The sequence below is a fragment of the Serinus canaria genome, chromosome 1 (genome assembly GCF_022539315.1).
Source record: "Serinus canaria isolate serCan28SL12 chromosome 1, serCan2020, whole genome shotgun sequence".
NCBI classification, from domain to species: Eukaryota; Metazoa; Chordata; class Aves; order Passeriformes; family Fringillidae; genus Serinus; species Serinus canaria.
The window spans coordinates 96702446-96721932 of record NC_066313.1 but is presented as its reverse complement, the minus strand read 5'-3'; the positions used below and the strand labels follow the sequence as shown (position 1 = coordinate 96721932).

Genomic DNA, 19487 nt, shown 5'->3' with positions numbered 1-19487 from the left:
AAATCACCAGGTTTATTAGTCTAGGGAATGAGAAGTTACGTTAATTTTCAAGTTCCTGAGTTTCATTTCTCAGGTTGAGCTTTCTGGGAGGGCTCCCGCTCATCTGACCAGAGTGGCTTGAGCTTTTTTACTCCTGAGTGTCACATTTTTGGCAGGTCTAATGTGTTTGGCTTTCTGTGAAGTCAGAAGGAGGTCAGAATCATTTCCATGATGTCAGCAGATCTGAAGCTACACCTTCCTCTCAAAACCACATCTCACAGAGCTGATGGAGGATGTTGTGTTTGGAACTGCTTCTGTTACCTCCCAGTGAAAAACCTGCAGGGCTGTGCCAGCTCCTGTAGCTCCCCCAGCCCAGCACACCCATCCTCTGCAGCCTGTTGGCACTGTGGGCACAGCAAGGATGTCACATTATTGCTGGCTAATGGAGTCTTTCCCATCTTTCCTCCAACACATCACATTTTTGCCACAAACCACAGCTCTGGGTATAGCCACTTGCCAGAACTGGACTGTGCAAAGTAGGAAGAGCAGTACAGAAGCAATAAAACTTACTGCAAGTGGGGAGGGAAAATCCCAACAAAACCCAAACCAGCATTTTGGAATGTGTGTTAGTAAAAAACTAAAGCTGGGCTAAAGCCCTTTAGGAGAGAATTTAACTCAGCTTTGTGATACAGTTTAAGGCACCATTCACATTTACAGAGCAGCATTAAAACCTTCTGTAATCAGTACGAGCTTGTACCTATTGACAGAAGTAAAAAAATGAGAACTAAAGTGAAATCAGCTGGCTGTTTCTGAGTCTCCACTGCCCAACTAAAGCAGGAAAAGTGTTAAAATGACTCCTGCAATTTCCCTCCCCATTTTTTTGAGTTTGATTTTTCAGTTTGCAAAAAAAGGCACCTGAGAATGTTCTTAAATGCTCTCTGTGCCTGCCATCAAAGGAGTTTTCTACTTTGGAAAAAGAGAGAAAGCCTTGTCTCAAAACGTACTTTGCCAGGAATTCTGTCCTGATTAGGCTGCCTTGGAGCGCTTTCTTGGGAAGTTGCCATGCTGAAGTTGTTGGATGGCAGCCATGTGTTCAACACTCTCAAAATAAAGTCTTTTCCCTTAATTTGCAGTGCAACAGAAAACTGAAGTTAAACCTATTGATGCCACTGGAGGGTGGGGCTAACATACATATGTATGCAATTATTTTCAGAATATTGCAATGAGTGCATATATGCTCACACAGAGGTTGCTCTGAAGTTGAATACTAATGTTCCTTGGGTATGCATTTTGTCCCACTCTCATTTCTTCATTTGCAAATTATTCCACATTCAAATCTCCCCAGTGGTACTAATGAAAATGTTGGATAATCCATATGTTTGAGTCAACTCCCCTAAAGACCCTAGGCTGGCCTCTCTAGCCCACATGATCATACCTCACAATAGGAGCTTAGCAAATCACTTCAGTAAGTGTTTATATCCAAGACTTCTAGGCTGAACTCATCATCTCTGATCAATCTCAAGTGATTTTTTCAGCCCAATTGTTTTAGAATGAGGTATGTGGAAGAATGCCTTCATAGGATTATTGTATCATGATTCACATAGCAGGAGGTAAGACTTTTCTCTCTCTCACTAGGAGAAAGGGTTGTCAGCATTTCTACATTTCACAGATCCATTCAGGAGGATGAAATGAGATGGGCTGCACATGAAAGGAAAGGTTGAGTCCACTTGTGGTTTTTTCTGTATAACACTCATCTGTTTTCAGATTGTTGGTGCACTCATTCACTCTCAAGCTTTCTGCTCTATATAATGCTTTACTGAAACCACTCATGCTCTCTCAGACCACATATTATTTCCTACATGGTTCCCTACCAGGTGTGGGTTATATATGTGGCATGCAGACAGAGAAAGTCACAGAAGCAATTGTGTGTATCCCGAATAAAAACAGCTTATACCGTGATATAAGGTGTCCTCCAGAGCTGAATCTCTCAGGGACACTCATAAAATATCCTTGCACATAATTGAAAAATTCTGTGCTTAGGGTAAGGTCCCTTATGTAGGCCTAAGTAAAAGCAGAGATCCTAATCAATATATTAATCCTTTGTTTCCAATGATATCTCCTTTTTTTTTTTTTTTTTTGTGCCTCTAAAATCACAAAGCAACATTGTTAATTCCACAATGAGTTCCACAAGGGGTGTATGAAATAGAGATGAGTCTATCTTTTAACACTGAAGATGTATTTAGTACTCCATAATTAACACCAAAATGGTAATCACTAATTTTCAGATAAAATTAACTGTGGTGCATTGGGGAAAAAATATGCATTTTGTTGAATATATAATTATATATTTTTCAAAGCAATCACTGCTTGTATTTCCATATTGAGAAACAGTTGTTGGAAATGTGACCTACTTGGTATTACTACTTGGTAATATAAAGCAGTTTTCATTTTGAAAACTATTTATTTCTTATACTATCATACCTGAATGTTAAATTCCAGGAGGAGTATCTACATGTTGGCTAAACTGCATCAAATTTCTTCTCATTTTTTATCTTTCCCTTTCTCTCTTTTCCCCTGGACTAAACAGTGCCAATGATCTGAACCATTTTGTTCAGCATTTTGCTGGATGAGCTTTGCAAACAGCTCTCTGCAGTGAGCACTAAAAAGTGGTTTTGGTAGCAGCAGAGTCTACAGTGGATCAGCTTCACATAACAGGTACAAAAGACAGAGGAGAGCATGAGTCATTCCCCTTGATGTACCTCGAGCTGCTGAGAGGTGACCACACAGGTCACCTCTTCTTTACACACAGATATAAAGCGCACAAAGTGTACAAAGGGATCCAACTGTCACCTTACTTCTCTTTAACATCCACGGCCTCTGTGAACAGAAGATCACATGGGAGAGAAAAACCACAGTATGCCTCAACTGTACTTGGAATCACAGAAGCTCAATACAGAGAGGATGGCTGAACCCCCCTTGAGAAAGGCCTCAGAGAACACTCACTGCAACTAAAACCAGTTTTTATCACTTCTGATTTGCTTAAAGCTAAAATACATTTGTGTTAACATTCAAAAGGAGGCAGTTTTATGAGTCCCCATTTATAAGGTTTTGGAAATTAGTAGGATTTTTGCAAAAGCAGAATAGCACCCCATACACTCACTCTAATCCTCTGGTAAGTGGCCTTGACTGCTACCCACTGACAGTGCCTATGTAGTAGTCAGGGGAAGGAATATCATGATTAACCATTAGTTTCACTGTTGGCAGAGGGAGCCATGGGATAGGGCCTCACATACAGCTGATGTGGGAGCTGAGAACCCACTGAAACACATAACCCATTAGCACATATTTTTATTAAACCACTGTCTTTAATGCACCAGAATGTTTAGTCAAAGCTGAAACATGAAGTGGAAACATACTGCCTTTGATTCTGTTTTTAATTGGGAAGGTTCCTACCTAGGGCAATCTGTCTAGTTAGACAGCCTGAGGAAAGAGTGGGAGTGGAAAACAGAGACAAACAGGTAATGGCAGCTATCACACCATTCCATCCACAAAAAGGGATTTGTTTTAGAGCTAGCATGTTCTGCAGTGGAGAAGTGGAGAAACAGATGGAGTCTGGTAAACTAAACCAACAAAAAAAGAATTCTATGCAATGAGCCTTCCCTTAATCTAGAAATCTGTTTCACCACTAATTGCTGGAAATGGTCAAGTACAGTAAAATTGATATTTCATACTGATGCCATGCCCTCGGTTACAACTAGTGAGACCCCACATTCCATCTCACCTCTTCTTGACTCATCTTGAGACTGAAGTTAAATCTTGTTCTGAGCATCAAGTGGCCTCCTTAAAACATCTCCAGAGAGGAACTTACTGCTCCTGAACCAGTTAGGAGGTAATCCAAGCATATTGCTACAGGAGGTGAAGGTGTCTCTTGAAACACCTGCTATCATGATGTTGGTATTAGGGTAAATCTGCATATAGAAAAATGTTTGCAGATTGTCACTTAAACTATGGAAAAGGTTTTAAGCACCCAACATAGACAATGACATTAATTAATGCAGAATTCTAACCTTCGCTTTCTCTTTTGTGGATCAAATCTGCAGCAGTGGTTTTATAATCCCTTGATAAGAGATTGTTTGGATCAGTCTGGCTTCCAGCATCATTTACAGCAGGCATTTATCCCTTCCTTACAGCTACCAGCTATAGCACCCAAGGGACCATTCAAACAGGGAGATTTGCTGAAGTGCTGCGTGCTTCAGCCTTGGTCCTCTACATTGTGTGCTAGATACAAGAGCAAGAGCATGGACCAGAATCCAATCAGAGAAATACCTGTTTCTCTAGACATCTTGGTTTTGAAATTAAATCCATTAGTTATTATTCCTAACAGAAATTTCAAGTATTCCTGTCTCCTTGTCCTTAATTGAATATTACAATGTAGTTTTGCTTAAGGAACCAAAACTTCTGTCAACTTCTCTCTCCACTTATCAGAGACTTGGTACCTCTGTGAGTGGAAATCACCACTGACTGTGGAGCCATAACCAATATTTGGACAGCTGTTCTTTGCTTTACCCTTTGGAGAGAAAAATGACCAACATTTCTGAGAATGGCAGAAGGTGAGTCCCTCCTCTCCCTGAAAATGTGTTGATATGGACAACTTCTTCTTCACTCCTTTAGGAATATCTGCCTCATACTTCAGAGTAAGTGTGTAAACCCAGACTGGACAGCACTGACCAACTTCCCTTGAAGAACTCAGCCTATGGATTTCGGTGATGTAGAGTTACCCTTAAGTGCAAGTACAGTCAAAACTAAGGGGCATTTTCCAGCTGATTCTGTTACAAATCAAGCAGTATGCTGTACCAACTTCAAAGAATATAAATTTCAACTAATTTTTATTTTAAAAAAAGGAAACTAATTTATACCTTCACCAGCACATAGTGCTGCAAACAGTGGAATACTCTTACCATTTGCCTCTTGTTCCCACCATATTTCAGTACTGTTTAGTGCCACTCTAGCTAAGGGTCATGTGCTATTTCCATAATTAATCTAATTTTTCAAAGGTGCATAGCTCATCTCCTTTAATTCCCAGTGGGGTCTGGAAGCAGCTAGCTAGTGACCAGCTTAGCTATATTTTTTTAATCTATATAAAATGGCTTACTCCATCAATCCACTTATTTTCTGTTAGAGGAAATTTACTCCTTGATCCCATGGTGCATGCATGGTGTTGAGCCCACAGACCTTACTAGAAAAGCATATATGTTCATTAATCAATGCAAAAGCCTCAGATCATTTTGGCCCAGGAGACTGTAATTTTTTTTTTTTTTTTAATGGAAAAGAAACCACACATTAACATTGCAACTTTAATAATGAGTGCACACACTATTTTGGGAGCAGGGGCCTGAATTTCCGAAGTATGGACTAATTTCCCTAAAAATTAGTGTTCACACTTCTGTCACTCTTTTGCTTTTGAACATAATTCATATGTTCTTAAGCAATTGATCTCAATTTGAGGTGAAAAATATTGTTACATAATTGAATAGATTGATGTGTTAATCATCACAGGAGGAAATGAAATATATCCTTACACTGCACATAAATAACAGAAGATTAGTGTATTATTATTGTGGCAAAGACAAAGGAAATGCATGCCAAGTACCCAGTTAATGTAAATCAAGACAATCTGATTGATATTAGTCACTATAGATGCACTTATTCTGTCTAAAGCATGGGCCTTTGCAACTGAAGCAATCAAATTGCTCTAATGGTAAAAGTCCAATTCAGGAAAGCAACTAAACTGAAAAAGCTGACTTTGCCACTCTCTTCCATACCTGTCTTCAGTGTCTGTGAAGGATCACTCCTGTGTAATCCTCATTGTTATTTTACCCCCAACATCTCTAGGTGTGGGGATTGGGCTACTGGTAATCTCCTAAGGGAGAAGCCACCCAGATGCCCCTGAACTACCCGGTCTGTTACTTCCAGGGTCCCTATCATCGAATTTTCCCGAAGCAAGACACATTCCTCGCAGCGCTTAAAGAGTGACAAAGTTCCTGCGCGCACCGTCCTACACGGCTGTGTGGCCGGAACGCCGCTCAGGTGGCAGCTCCCGCAGTGCAGCGTGACGCTGGAAAGCGGCATGAGACGCTTCAGAAGGGGCTGTGAAGATAAGAATCACATTGCTGAGCACGGGTACAGACAGTTATGAATGAAATGATGTTGTGTTTGAGCACACAATGCCCTTGCCATTGTCACAGAGAAACATTAGGGGGCAGGTGCCTCTGAAGGTCAAGGGTGCCCGCAGCTCAGGTTCCCAAGGTTTCTCAGGCGAGAGGGTCAGGGGTCCTGCCTGCCCGCGGCGGCTCGTCCCTGGCAGCCCCCGAGGACGGGGGGTGTCACGCCGGAGCAGGACGGGGGCGGCGGCGGAACCGAGCGGGACCCCCGGCGGCGGCGGCGGCCGCGGGGGGGCGCTGTGCCCCCTGCCCCGCGCGGCCGGGCCGGGCCGGGCCCCTGGGGCGGTGCAGGCGGGGCCGCCCCGCCCCTCCCGCCCCTCCCGCCCCTCCCGCCCCTCGCTCCCGCCGCAGGCGAGCCCAGCCGAGCCCGCCACTGCGAGAGCTGCGGCCGCTGCCCTCCGCCTGCCCGCTCACCCAGCACAGCACAGCACAGCACAGCGCAGCACAGCCCAGCCCGGCACAGCACAGCCCGGCACGGCACAGCACAGCGAGCCCCTGCCGTGCGTCCCCCGCACCGCCCGGACCACGCGAGCCGGCCATGGGTAAGCGAGCGGGGCTGCGGCAGAGCCCGCGCCCCGGGGCCGCAGGGGAGCCGCGGCTGCGAGGAGGGTGGACGAGGGGGCAGGTGCGGAGCAGCCCCGGCGGGGGCAGCGGCAGCGGAGCCGCCTGTTGAGCGCCCCGGCGGCGCGGGGAGGGGGCGCGGCCGCCCCTCCGCCCTCCTCGCTCGGCGCCGCTGCCGCAGAAACTCCGCGCAGGGAGCGGGAGCAGGGACGGGCGCAGGGACACCCTGTCCGGCGGAACAACGGGACCTTGCTCGCCAGCTGCAGAGCGCTCCCTTCCTCTTAAAGTAAATCATTGATGTGGATGGTCATGATGATAATAATGCAGAATGCGGGATCTGTAGTTTCGGAGGCCGTTGTACGCAGCCGGCCCGGAGCTTCTGTATCCCGTGGTCCATCCCTCAGAAGCCGAGGAAGAGGCTCACTCGGGGCGGCCGGGGGGCCGGAGCGTGCCCGGGGCTCTCCGCGGGTCTCGGTGCCGCCGCCCGGCGCTGGGGACTGGCTCGGTGTCCCCCGGCTGTCCCTCGGCATACGGCGGAGCGGGGCGGCGCAGCCCCTCTTCGCCAGAGCCGCGTGCCCGGAGGTGCGGGTCAGCTTTTGCCGGGCTGAGAAGTTTGGTCGGGAGAGGGGGAATAGCCTCGGGACACAGGCAGGAGAGTGGAGGTGCTGGGGAGAGTGGAGTGGGCAGTGCTGAGCACTCCCGTGTGCCGGGCGTGATGCTGTTAGGTGTGAGCCCTGGGGAATCCTGCGGGCCATTGGGATAACCTGGTGCGCTGTTCCCTCGGCTGCGGGGGTGGAAAGTGGCAACTTTTGTTCCCAAGTTTACGGGGAGGGTTGCGCTTGCATCAGTGCGTTAACGAGAGCAGAAATGGGCCCTAGGAAGGGAAAGGTCCGTAGTGCACATGGGTCCGTCGGCAGTCAGCGCTCACCTTCAGCACTCCCATCCTTTCAGCGTGGGACTTCAGTATATGGGCTGCTTCCCGCGAGCTCTCTTTCAACCAACAATATATCCAAATTAATTTAGTCGTGCAACTTAGGGGGTTTGGAAAAATTAAAGATAGAAAAATACAGCTGTATCTTTGGTCTGGTTTGCCACTGGCAAACCAGATTACTACTTAGGGGTTGCAACTGCTAAAGCAGAGCTATCAGTGCGTGCCCGAGTGTTAATATGCACATACTGATGCTGGCACTGTCTCTAGTTTTAATTAAGAAGAAAAAAATTAATTACTCAGCCAAAGCTAAAGGAAGCTGACAGAATTCCTATGGTTGCTACTTTGTTAAATTAATTCGCATCACCTAATCCCCTAATTTCTAAAAGCTTATTAACTGGTTTGTTCCCTAGCTTAGTGAAGATCAGACTCCTCTAGTATTAATGTCTTTTTACTAAGCTTTTTAGAAGTTTTCTACACCCCTTTTAGTGCACAGTAAAGTACTGATTCCTGTAGCCTCAGCAGCTCTGATGGTTGGCACAAAGCAACCAGCTGTATTAGCAGCACAAAAACCTTATTTTTTGTGTCCATATTCTGATACTCATTTTTTAGACTATTCTTTTCCTGTGTGAACTTTTGATATTAAATGAAACTGCAAAGTGGACTGCTTTTCCTCTTGTTTATATCTTAGTTTCTTTCTCCTAACTTACACTGTTACTGGCATGGGTTGATGTCCAATAAATCTTGGAATAGGGAGGGAAGAGGGATAGAAACAAAGGAATGTTTTTACTATCTTATTAAGGGAAGAGTATTGATTTCCATGTAAAATTGTTCTTAAATGTCTTCGCTGCTAAGCGTATGAAATTGGTTTTCCTTCTGTGAATTACACTGTTAGCAGTTTGAAATCAAAGTGCTGTTTTAAATCTTCGTGAGTTATTCACCTTAAGGAGAAGCCCATCTTTATTTCAGTCATAATAATCTTAAAAAACCACTAAAGTTAGTCTTGCACATTGTGGGTCTGCAACAGTGTGTGAAGTATATAATTTATGTCCATATAGAAGGTGTTGTCCTGAATGTAGCAGTTGGGAAAAGGGGAGTAAAGACAAGAAAACTTTTCTTGAACATTTTGCTCATAATGATGATAATAACAACACGAAATTCCAAGGTCTGCTGAGTTCTTTGCTTTAGAAGCATTGTTGGATGACCAAGCTGTGCCTGAGTTAATGGCAGTTTGGTCAGTCAGGAGAGGGGACTTGGAGCAGAAATTTCATATGAAGTACTTCAAAAAGAAGTCACAAAAAGAAGCCTTTGTCAGCTGGTGATCCAGTCCCCCATGAATACAAGGTTTTGTTTCTGTCATTGCATAACTGTTGCTTTGGCATTAGGTAGAGTGAGGCTGATGTGATTGTCTCACCAGGCCTTGTGTGGAGCCCCAGTGCTGTTACTGAGCTTCCTGACCTGATGGCAGGGATGCCTTGGGCTGCTTCTCATTAAGATAGTTTGAGTTGTCCTTGCTCACACAAACCTTTTGTGTAGGACTGGCTTACCCAGGCTGGGTTTTGTTTTCCTTTTTGGAGGCTGAGAGCCATCTGCAGCCATTTTTGTTCTTTGGGCTTTTGGCTCTCTCAACACTTCTGAAAGTTGGGCACCCAATTTCCAGCACTGGGTAGGGTTTGCACTGCCTGGATGGAGGGTCCTCAGTAATGACCGGCGCATTCCTTTGTGCATCTCCTGTGAGAAGTCCCACCCACGGGCATCATGGCACACACTCTCTAAAACACAGTGTTTCACTTAGAAGTGGGGAGGGGGGCTGTTATTTTACAAAATGAACAAAAAAAAATTGCAGAAAGTTGTGGTTCCTAAAAGTTTGAGAAGTACAATACAACATCATTTCTTGGGAACTGTGTGTTTTTGTAATTTTATGCTTTTTCTTCTTTGTACTCTCCAAACTGTTGATTTTTACTTAAAAGAAAGAAAAAGTGGTTGGAGCGGTGTGGGTACATATATTATATTTGAGTTGGTTGGTTTTTTGAAAAGAGATATTGAAGAGAACACTGTCTGCAAGCAGAGGATGAAATTTTGCCTGTCTTTATGTGGGTTCTAGTCCCATTTCTCTGAAGTCCCCGTGCAGGAACTGCTGCCTTGTGGAGCCTGTAGGGAGTTCCCAGAGGTGTCACACTGGGGCCATCTCTGTCCTTCACACCTTCTCCAGCCCATCCAGCTCCATCAGCCGTTCTTGTGTGTCCCTCAGTTCCTCCCTGAATCCCAGAGCAGACCATCCCTTTCTTGTAGGCATTATCTTCAGGAGTTCCAGCTTAGGGGCTGTTGCTACCCAAAGAAATGGTCCTTGCTTTTAGACTAAATGTGTCTGAAGTAGGTTCAAATATTCCCTAAACCAGGCTTTCTTCTTATAAACAGTTGGGGGCAAATCCTGGAAGAGACTCAGTCTACTTTCTTTTATTCAGATATACATTTCATTCAGTTAGGAGCTGAAATCTTTAGTGTCTGACATTAACAGCAAAATCTGATTAGATTTGGTCATTAAGGGTGGCTGGATTTCAATTGCCAAGTGGTGTAGTCCATATTTTCTTAAATCATACACCTCTTAAACATATTTAACCTTATTCTGATTAAAAGAAGAGAAATTAATATTCAATTTGTCTTCTCATAAAACCTGTGGAATAAGAAATTTTATACTGCTGCCCTTCCTCTATCTCCACAGCACCTGTTTGTGGTGCTAAAAGGCACTTAATTTGCCTTCTCACTATAATCCTTGTCTTAGAAAGAGGTGGAGGAGAAAATGTTGTGTATCTTAAACAATCTGTGTTTTCACTATATTCACAGGTTCTTCCTCATCCTCTCTTTTTAAGTGTGTGGTTCTGTAATACAGGATATCCTCCATCCTGTGTGTTAATTCTGTGTCTGATAAATCTTGAATTGTTGCATTTCAGAAAAACATACTGGATGATAAATTGCATCCCAGGGAGGTCTGAACTGTCAGTGCCTGATTGCCTGTCTTTTTCAGAGTGTTTATGGAATTTTTAAAACCAGTTGGAAGTCTCCAGGTGTCTTCTAATCATAGAATATTTTGGATTGAGCTTTAAAGATCAATTAATCCAACCCCTCTGCTCTCTGCAGGGACATCTTTTCACTTGCTCAAAGCCCTGCCTAGCCTGATCTTGAACACTTCCAGGGAAGGAGCATCCAGGGATTGGGCATCTGCAACTTCTCTGAACAATATTTAGTAATATCTCAAGTCCTTAGTATAAAAAATAAGTCCAGTGTCCATTTCAGGATAAGGTGAAGAAAACCTTGAAACCAAACCCAGTGAAGCTCACTTCCTGGTATCTTTTTTCTCTCATACTGCGGTATCTGAGTGGTGCACGTTTTCATTAGCAAGGATTTTCTTTTCTCTGAGGTACACAGTTGTTGAAGGCAGATGCAAAATAACTCCTCTTATTGTAGTTCCACAGATAGTTTTTGGTTAGAAATGTGTTGTGTTTTCAGAAGTGGGAGAGCATTGTATCCAGTGAAATTTCCCTGGAGCAGAGCATTTGCTGAGGGAGCTGCTGTGCCTCGCTGCGTTACCTCCCTCCCCACCATGGCTGCTCTTCCCACTGATGGATTTCCCTTCTGTCTGACCTCCCCCACGGGCACCCCAGCCGTGTGTGCCCTTTGCCTTCCTCAGACATGCACACAGCTGGTCCCCCCAGGTAGCACAGCACCTTGCCCCTGTGTGCAGCTCCTGGAGCCCACCTGTGACAAATTCTATCTCTTGGTGGCCCCACAGTGTTGCTGTTGTGGAAGGTGATGGAGCACGTGGCATCTCGCTGGAGTTCCAGTCTCGTGAGGTGTGTGGCGAGACATTTGGGAGGTCATTTTCCAGGGTTTGCTTAAGCACATTTGTGGCTGCATTGGCTTGATAGAAATCAAGATTCTTTCTGTTCTTCTGGCCAGTTCCTTAAAATCCATTTGTGTACAAGTGCCTCTGGGTTTGCATTGGTGTGAGCAGATGTGAGGAAAGGTAGTTTAGTTTCCATGTGGAACATCAGAGATGGTTGTATTCAAGTAGATGGGTCCCAGCTGAGCCTGCAAGTTCTCTCTGTAGAGGTGCAGAATCTGTGCAGGGAGGATTACTGGGTCAATACCCCCAGTGGTCAAAAGGCAAAACAGAGCCCATCACATCTGTCTCATAAGCTGGCTTCTTCCAGGTCATGTACAATGTAGCCTGTGGCCCAAAGGAAGCAAATTTGGCTTGACAGTACCCAGAAAGGAATCCATGTCTCCTGATCCCTTCCCAGCCTTTATTCTGCAGGAAGGTGTGACCCATGTCTCCTGATCCCTTCCCAGCTTTTATTCTGCAGGCAGGGGTGACCCATGTCTCCTGATCCCTTCCCAGCTTTTATCCTGCAGGCAGGGGTGACCCATGTCTCCTGATCCCTTCCCAGCTTTTATCCTGCAGGCAGGGGTGACCTTGAGAAAGCTGTGCCAGTCCAAATCCTGTCACCCCTCCCCTGTAAACACAGTGGTCATCAGTGGAGATGTCACCATTCAGTGTAACAAATGGGTAGCATCCTGTGTACCACTTAATTCTTAGCTGTTTGCTGCTTTCTATTGCTGCTCTGTCTTGGTGCTTTGGCAGTCTTCCTCTCCATAATTATTTGTCTCTTGGGTTTTAGGCTCAAAAGCTTGCATGGGGAGTTGTGGCTTGGGAAACATTTACAAGCAACACAAAGAGCTATGAGAATTCAACATCTTTTGTTCTCCCTGGTTTTGGAGCTCTTTGATGAGCAGCAAATTTCAAAATGTGAATGGAGCTTGTGTTTTATTAACAGAAGGATGTGCCTGCCACAGAGCTATTGATAGGTACAAACCTCAGTGCCTTTCTCTGCATCACTTTTGGGCATATTTGTTTTATGCTTTGATAGTTGTGTGCATGTCACACTTGGAAATTGTAGCCTAGAATTATAGGTAGAGAGAAGGACTCTCAGAAATGTACTTTAATATTTGGGGGGTTTTTTGTTTTGTTTTGGGTTTTTTTTTTCCTGTGGGGAGATGTTGAAAAGGACTGTGGTTCAAAGCTAGCTGGGACTTGGGTCATGAGCAAGACTGGATTTCGTGAACTGATTTGAAGTATCCAGTGTAAGATACAGCCTTTAAAATTTTGTTTGTATTTTTTTTAATGTCTCAAGTGCATAGAGCAATAGTTTCATATTGCAGCCTAAAGCTCTTGTCTTTGAATACACTCTTTCAATGCTAGCAGAAATACAAGAATTGCCCTGGTGTAAACCATACATAAATCAGAGCTGGATTGCACTGAAGGCAAGCAGGGCAAGAGTTTTGTGGGAGTCAGGAAGCAGCTGGCTTGCCTTCCAGGTGCTGGTTTGTGGATAAACAGAAGGACACCGGGTGTTAACAATGCAGCTGGTCAGGAGATCCAAACCCAGAGTAAATGATGGGAGTTCAGCCAGAGGAGGTTTATGTTTTGAGTAGTGCTCTGCTTCTCTCAGTATTGGAAACACGCTTGGGTTTATTGGTTGTTTTGCTGAGCTGGGGCAGTGGAGCCTGCCCTGATGGCTAACTGGGGAGGAACCTGACTCCCCCATGCTGCCAGCAAGGCACGGCTGACTGGGACTCCCCAGTGGCTGGCTTTACCCTTTAGTCTGTTGTTGCCAGCTTCCATGCCAACAAATTCCTTGAGGCTTCTCATCCTGATGCTGAGTGTGTATCAGGGGAGCTGCTGGGTGAGCCCTGTTTGCCTGCATCACCTGCTGACACCCTTTGGGAGCCCACTTGGCCCGGGCTGATGCTGGGTCTTAGCTATGGCTTCAAGAGAGATTTCACAGGCTTTTTTAATTCTCTGGGTTTATATGTGTTTTCTGATTGGGCACAAATGTTTCTTAGCATAAGACAGTGCTTTCATCAACCTGAGACCTCTTTTTAAAATTTCTTAAGTTGAAGGTTCGGTGAATTTCTGTAAGGATTTTCTGGAATGGAGTCCTTGGCACATACCATGGCAACAAACACCATGCAAGTCTGAACTAGTGCAGAATACTGGCTGGATCTTCAATACTTTTTTGTAAATTCTTTACTAAAGTAGTTTTAATTTTCTTCTGTGTTTTCTGTATCTTATATTTGTAGTTTTCTTTTTCCTTGTTTTATTTTTTTTTTTTTTGAAGGAATAACTTTTGGAAGGTTTTAAGTGATTGCTACTTGTGTCTCAGCTTACGCTTTTGTTACTAAAACTGTGTTGACATAAATGTCGTGCACTTTCCCAAACAAAAGCGTAAAATGAGTTTTTGTATTTGTTAAGCTCACAGCTGAAAATAAGTCTGCCACATGGAACTTCCCTTGTGGGAAATTAAATGTTTTTCTTGAGCTGTTTAGGCATGCATTAAAAAAAAAAAAAGTCATGAGGAAATAGAGATGTCTAGTGGGAGTATTTTGGAGTTCTTTTGGTGCAAGGACAGGGATCTGCTCCAGCACATCTGTCAAGAACCCACGGCTTGCAAGGTGTGAAAACAAGAACACTTATTGCAACATCTGCTCATGCTCTGTGACGGGCACAGGTACAAAAGCCTTGAAATCTCTGAGATATTTGTCATGCCTTGCCAAGGGATGTAACAGAATCCAGTCCATACAATTGTCTCTTTCTGCCTGCTCTCCAGCCAGGGGAGTTATTTCGTGCTAAAGCTGATAACAGTTACATTGAGCCAAAGTTTAGCATAAGCCAATGCAAGGAATGCAGTGCAGAGGGGGCTTTGCTCCGTGTGCCTGATGTAGCCCATGTTTGTAATTATTTCCCTTATGCAATGTATACCTTCACTTCATAGACATTTCCCACATACTGTGCTGAAATTGAAGTGGTGATTTCTCATGCTTGGTAGTTGTCTGATGAAAATCCCCCAATTCAGATTATGCCTGGAGACTTAAAGAAATAATGATGTTTAATAAAAAATATCCATTAAAGGGTTGAGCCTGCAATTTTTTGGTTTTCCCTTTAAATTATTTTTAAGCAGTTTGAAAATACCAGTTTTTCTCCTCAAACTTTATCTTGGAGAAGCATACAATAGATACTTAATCTTTAACCTTCTCCTGAAATTCTTTGACATTTTTCATGTTATCTTGTTATTTGCCACTGATATGGTTGCAACACCATGCTTGAGAAATTGTTGTAATCTACCACGTACTAAATTCCTCTTATTACTCAGTGGAAACCTCAGGAAAAAAAAAAAAGAAAAAGAAAAAGGAAGGAGTAAAAAAGCTCTTGAAAACGCTGATTTAAAGTAGCTGTGGCAGACTGAAGGTAGGTATTTGAGGAGTGGGTGGAACTGAAACAAAACACTAATGAGGTAGCAGCACGACTCAAGACTCAATTGGTTTCATCCTTAAACAGTCTGCAGATTTCATTAAAATGATTTTATTTTCCTGTAAAACTTCATTTGTGAATTTTTTGATGTTTGCTATGGCTGTCATCATAAAATCTGCTGAATGTTTTCCCTTAACCATCAGCTTTCCAGCTTATCCAGAATGGTTTAGGCTGTTTCCATTATCCTCACTGAGGGAAAGTGCTGAATATCATGGTCAAACCTTGTTCCTTCCCTCCCTCTAGGGTGCTTTAGGTTTTGTGGGCAGGGATGTGTGTGGGTAGATAGTTCCCTGATCCCCTTATTCCTGCTGGCATTTCCTCCTCCACTGAAGGCTTTCTCCATGAAGTGACATCCAGAAGCGCTAGCTGGTTTTTCACACATGGTAGGTGAGCACAGCTGTGACTGTGACTTGTGCTTCCAAGTAAGTGATGTACCTCTCTGAGAGACAGAAAACAGGAGAGACTTTAAAAGAAACAGCTTTAAAAGAAACAGAAAGTCAAGAGACACTTTCCTAAAGCAAAATCAAGTGCTTTCCTGGAGGAGGTTGGAGTCTTAGATTTCTATTCCCACAGTAACAAAAAGGCATGGTACATGTGGAATATTAAGTGTTGATGCCAAGGCTAATGGAAATGTCCCAGCTGCTGTTAAAACCTGACATATAACTGTGTTAATTACAGCACACTGAGTCTTCCGTTCCTATAAGAACATGCTAAAAAAAAGGTTCAGGAAAATGCCAGGGTGGTTACAGTCAGCACTAGTTACTTGTCCCCCTTACAAAAATGCATTTAGTTGATAAAAATGCTTTGTTTCATGTTTGATTAGTTGATCTTAGATAGCATTGGTATTTTTTGGCTGTAGGATACCTATCTACTTTCTGAAGATGACCTACCCTCTTAGAACGACTATGTTCAAAATGGTTAAAGAATTAGAAATGTTCCTTATTTGCCACAGAGTTGTTAGGGTTTAACTGAGGGATGAGAATGGAAACCATAGCTGAGTTTCTGCTGAAAAGAACCCAAAGAAACCCTACCAGTTACTTGGAAGTGTAGCATCTTTGTTCATTAGTTGTTCCTCTAGCCTGCTAACGGGGCTGTCTGTGCAGGACTCCTGAGAGAGACTGATGAGGATGTCCCGGTTTTGGCCAGGACAGAGGTATTTTCTTTGCAGTAGCCATGAGAGGGCAGAGCCTGGAGCTGTGTTTGTATACCTGGGCTGCTATTCTATACCACCCACATCACTGCCAGGGATGGAAGCAAGGGACTGCGGCTCCTGGGAGGAAGGCGGGCATGGCTTGTGGGGTGGGGAAGTGTGGCATGTGGAGGGTGTCTGCCAGTGTTTTTCACTGTCCTGGGCTTGGTGAGTATTTCTGCCTGTAAATCACCCTTTCTTTATACACTTCTTTTATTGGTGTTGTTACTAGTACTGTTAACTTTCTTATCTCCTTACTGTTTCTAGTAACTTGTTCTTATCTCAACCCATAATCTCTTCCTTTTGTTTCCCACCAGAGTGGGGGAGGAGGGGAGTGGTTTATTTTCTTTCCAGTGGGAGTACTATATTGGGGAGTGCCCTTCCTAAACCAGGACAGTGGACTTCATAAGACGACACAGAAGGGGAAAAGCAGTTCTCCAGCCAAAATGTGAGTTCCCAAAGCATTCCTTCCTCTTTCCCATCATATAAGGCAGGTTTATCAGTTCAGAAAATGCCATCATGCTTTAAGTTCTCGTCTGCTGTAATCCTTTTAAAAATACTTGGTCCTTCAAACTCTTGTTTTTTAGGGAAGAGACTGGTAAGATTAGTAGGAGGGAAGCATGCCTTTTTCCTTCCATATGTGTTGGTGAGCGTGACTGCTGTGCCCACTTCCCACATGGTCAGTAGTCTGTCTTCTTCTGCATGTGTGAAACATCCCTTATGTTGGCTCCTGTACCTTGTAAATAAAGTGTTTCTATTGCCTTACTCAGAAAATATGTCAAGCTTTTTGTTACATATGCTTCATTGCTCTGACACTTGAGCTTTGCATTTGCATGTGGTTCTTAGATCTCTATGAGAGAGATTTATTCTCCCTATCCAAGTTTAAACATAGGAGAAAAATCATGGAGTTGTAGGATGGTTTGGATTGGAAGGTGCCTTAAGGATGTTCCAGTTCCCCTGCCGTGGGCAGGGACATATTCCACTAGACTAGAGCTCCATCCAGCCTGGCATTGAACACTTCCAGGGATGGAGCATCCACAACTTCCTTGGGAGACCTGGCTACAGAGACTCACTACCCACACAGTAAAGAATTTCATCCTAGTATCTAATCTAAACCTGCCCTCTTTTCAGTTCAAAGCATTACCCCTTGTCCTGTCTCTTCACTCCTTGGTAAAGGGTCCCTCCCTGTCTCTCCTGTAGGCTCCCTTCAGGTACCAGAAGGTGCTACAAGATCTCCCCAGACCTTCTCCAGACTAAACAGCCCCAGCTCTCCCAGCCTGTCTTCACAGGATGCTCCACCCTCTGATCATCTTTGTAACCTCCTCTGGACCTGCTCCAGAGGGTCGCTGTCCCTCCTGCCTTGAGGTTGCTGCAGCCCAGAGCTGGGTGCAGTGCTCCAGCTGGGCTATCACACTGCCAGAGCAGAGGGCCAGACTTGCCTCCCTCAGCCTGCTGGCCATGCTGCTTTTCACTGAGCCCAGAGTACAGTTGGCTTTCTGGGCTGCGAGTGCACACTGCTGGTTCAAAGTCAGTTTTTCATCCACCAACAGCTCAGGTCATTCTTGGCAGAGCTGCTTTCAGTGCACTCATCACCTGGCCTGTGTGCATGGTTGATTGCCCTGACTCAGGTGCAGGACCTTACACTTGGCCTTGTTAAGCTGCCTTTATTTGCCATTTTAACACTATTTTCTTGTGTCAGGCTAAATCACTGACATTGCAGCAGTATCCCAGAATTCAGTTTATCCTGAGCTGTTGCTTATAGTCCCAGAGACATCCAGCATAGCCAGAGACATTTTGTGCACTCAGGTGACTCCCTGTAGCAGTAACCTGTGCTCTTCTGTGGCAGACACAGATGGAACAGTGACACTCGAAGCCATCAGGCTTGGCAGCTGTTGTGTGCCTGCTTTGTCCTGAAGGGGACAGCTGGGAAGAGCACCCTGGTGACAGCCTGCATCTCAGGCCTTCCACAGCACTTGGGATGTACCATGCCAGTGCTTCCTGCTAGGAGATACTGGCAATTAATTTAAAATCCTTCCCCTAGGTCATCATGACTTTAGGGAGCCTTTGCACTTACTCAGAAATTGCCTTTTTTCCTTGAGTGTGACCTGCCAAGGCAGCTGTGTTTCTCTTAAGCACTGAAAGTTAATGATACAAAACATGAAGCTGGAGAGGAGGAGATCAGGATTCCAGCACTTCTTAGCTGTGTACTCACTGTCAGTGTCCCTTCTGTGGGAGACCAGAAGGATCAGGAGATTTTGTGGCTGCAGGACAGAGTGGAGACTGTGGCTTGGACATCTGTGATGCTTTCTGCAGTGGCTTTTGAGGAGGGTCCTCATATGGCCTTTCTGGGCTTAGTATGAAAGAAGACAAGCTTTCTTTTTTTTCCTGGTGTCTTTTTGTTGTTTGTTCTTTTATTTGTTTGTTTTATTAATGAAGTACAAAGGAAAATACACTCCTCAGATGGAACAGTAACGTTGCATAAGAGGCTCCTCCTTGAGTGTGTGGAGGCTGCTGACATACTCTTTGCTTACATCAAGCCCTGTGGAGTCGGTGTAATCTGAGGCTAATGAGAATGCCCCTGTGTGTGCTGTGGCACCAACTGCAGAGTGTGGAAATCTGGCAGTGTTCTGCCCAGCTGTGTAGCTTCTGTCCTCCCAGGGTTATGTAGTAACCTAAACTTGACCTCTGTTCACATAACCCTAAACTGGCTGTTTACTCAATCACACATGCAGACTTTTTCATTCCAGTTTTGCTTGGGAATGCCAGCTCTTCAGTCTCTTTTCACGAAGCTGTGTGTGGGCTTACCTGCCTTTGCATGGTAGGAGTTTGCTCAAGAAGTACCTTCCCAAGTGTTAGCCCAGCAGCTGTGTTCCCTGCAGACCCATGGAAGAGGCAGGGCAGCAGCTGCCAGCAAGAATCACCACCATCTTTTGTTTCCCTCCTAGCTATGGTGACCCTGGATGTGAGAGCAGGAATGTATGCACTGGAGATGATTTAGGGAAATGTGCAGCACTGCATGCTAATCGATTTGGGTCATGGCACTCACAGGATAAGTGCAGCAGCTTCCTGCCTCCCAAGTGGTTCCTGTGGTTCTGATGTGAACCTCTTTGGCTCACGCCAAGAAAAAAAACAACTGCATAGTAATTAAAATTAACCTGACCTGCTTTAGAAGAGCCTGGTTTGAATTAGGACATGATTATTACCTCTAGCAGTATTTGGCTTTGCTAAATCTTTCCCTTT

The 19487-nt window shown here is 44.6% G+C and overlaps 1 protein-coding gene across 2 annotated transcripts in view; it reads left to right on the top strand.

The window, feature by feature from the left end:
* GPM6B (glycoprotein M6B) overlaps positions 1-19487 on the top strand; it is a 120491-nt gene that overhangs the window by 7041 nt on the left and 93963 nt on the right. The window contains exon 1 of one of the 2 annotated variants that reach the window (XM_030234849.2): positions 6562-6742. The exons of the other annotated variant lie outside the window; for it this stretch is intronic. Within the exon in view, the coding sequence (XP_030090709.1) occupies positions 6739-6742 (4 nt within the window). The 5' untranslated portion in view covers positions 6562-6738. Of the gene's footprint in view, positions 1-6561; positions 6743-19487 lie in introns of those variants that run through there. 2 annotated transcript variants of the gene reach the window in all.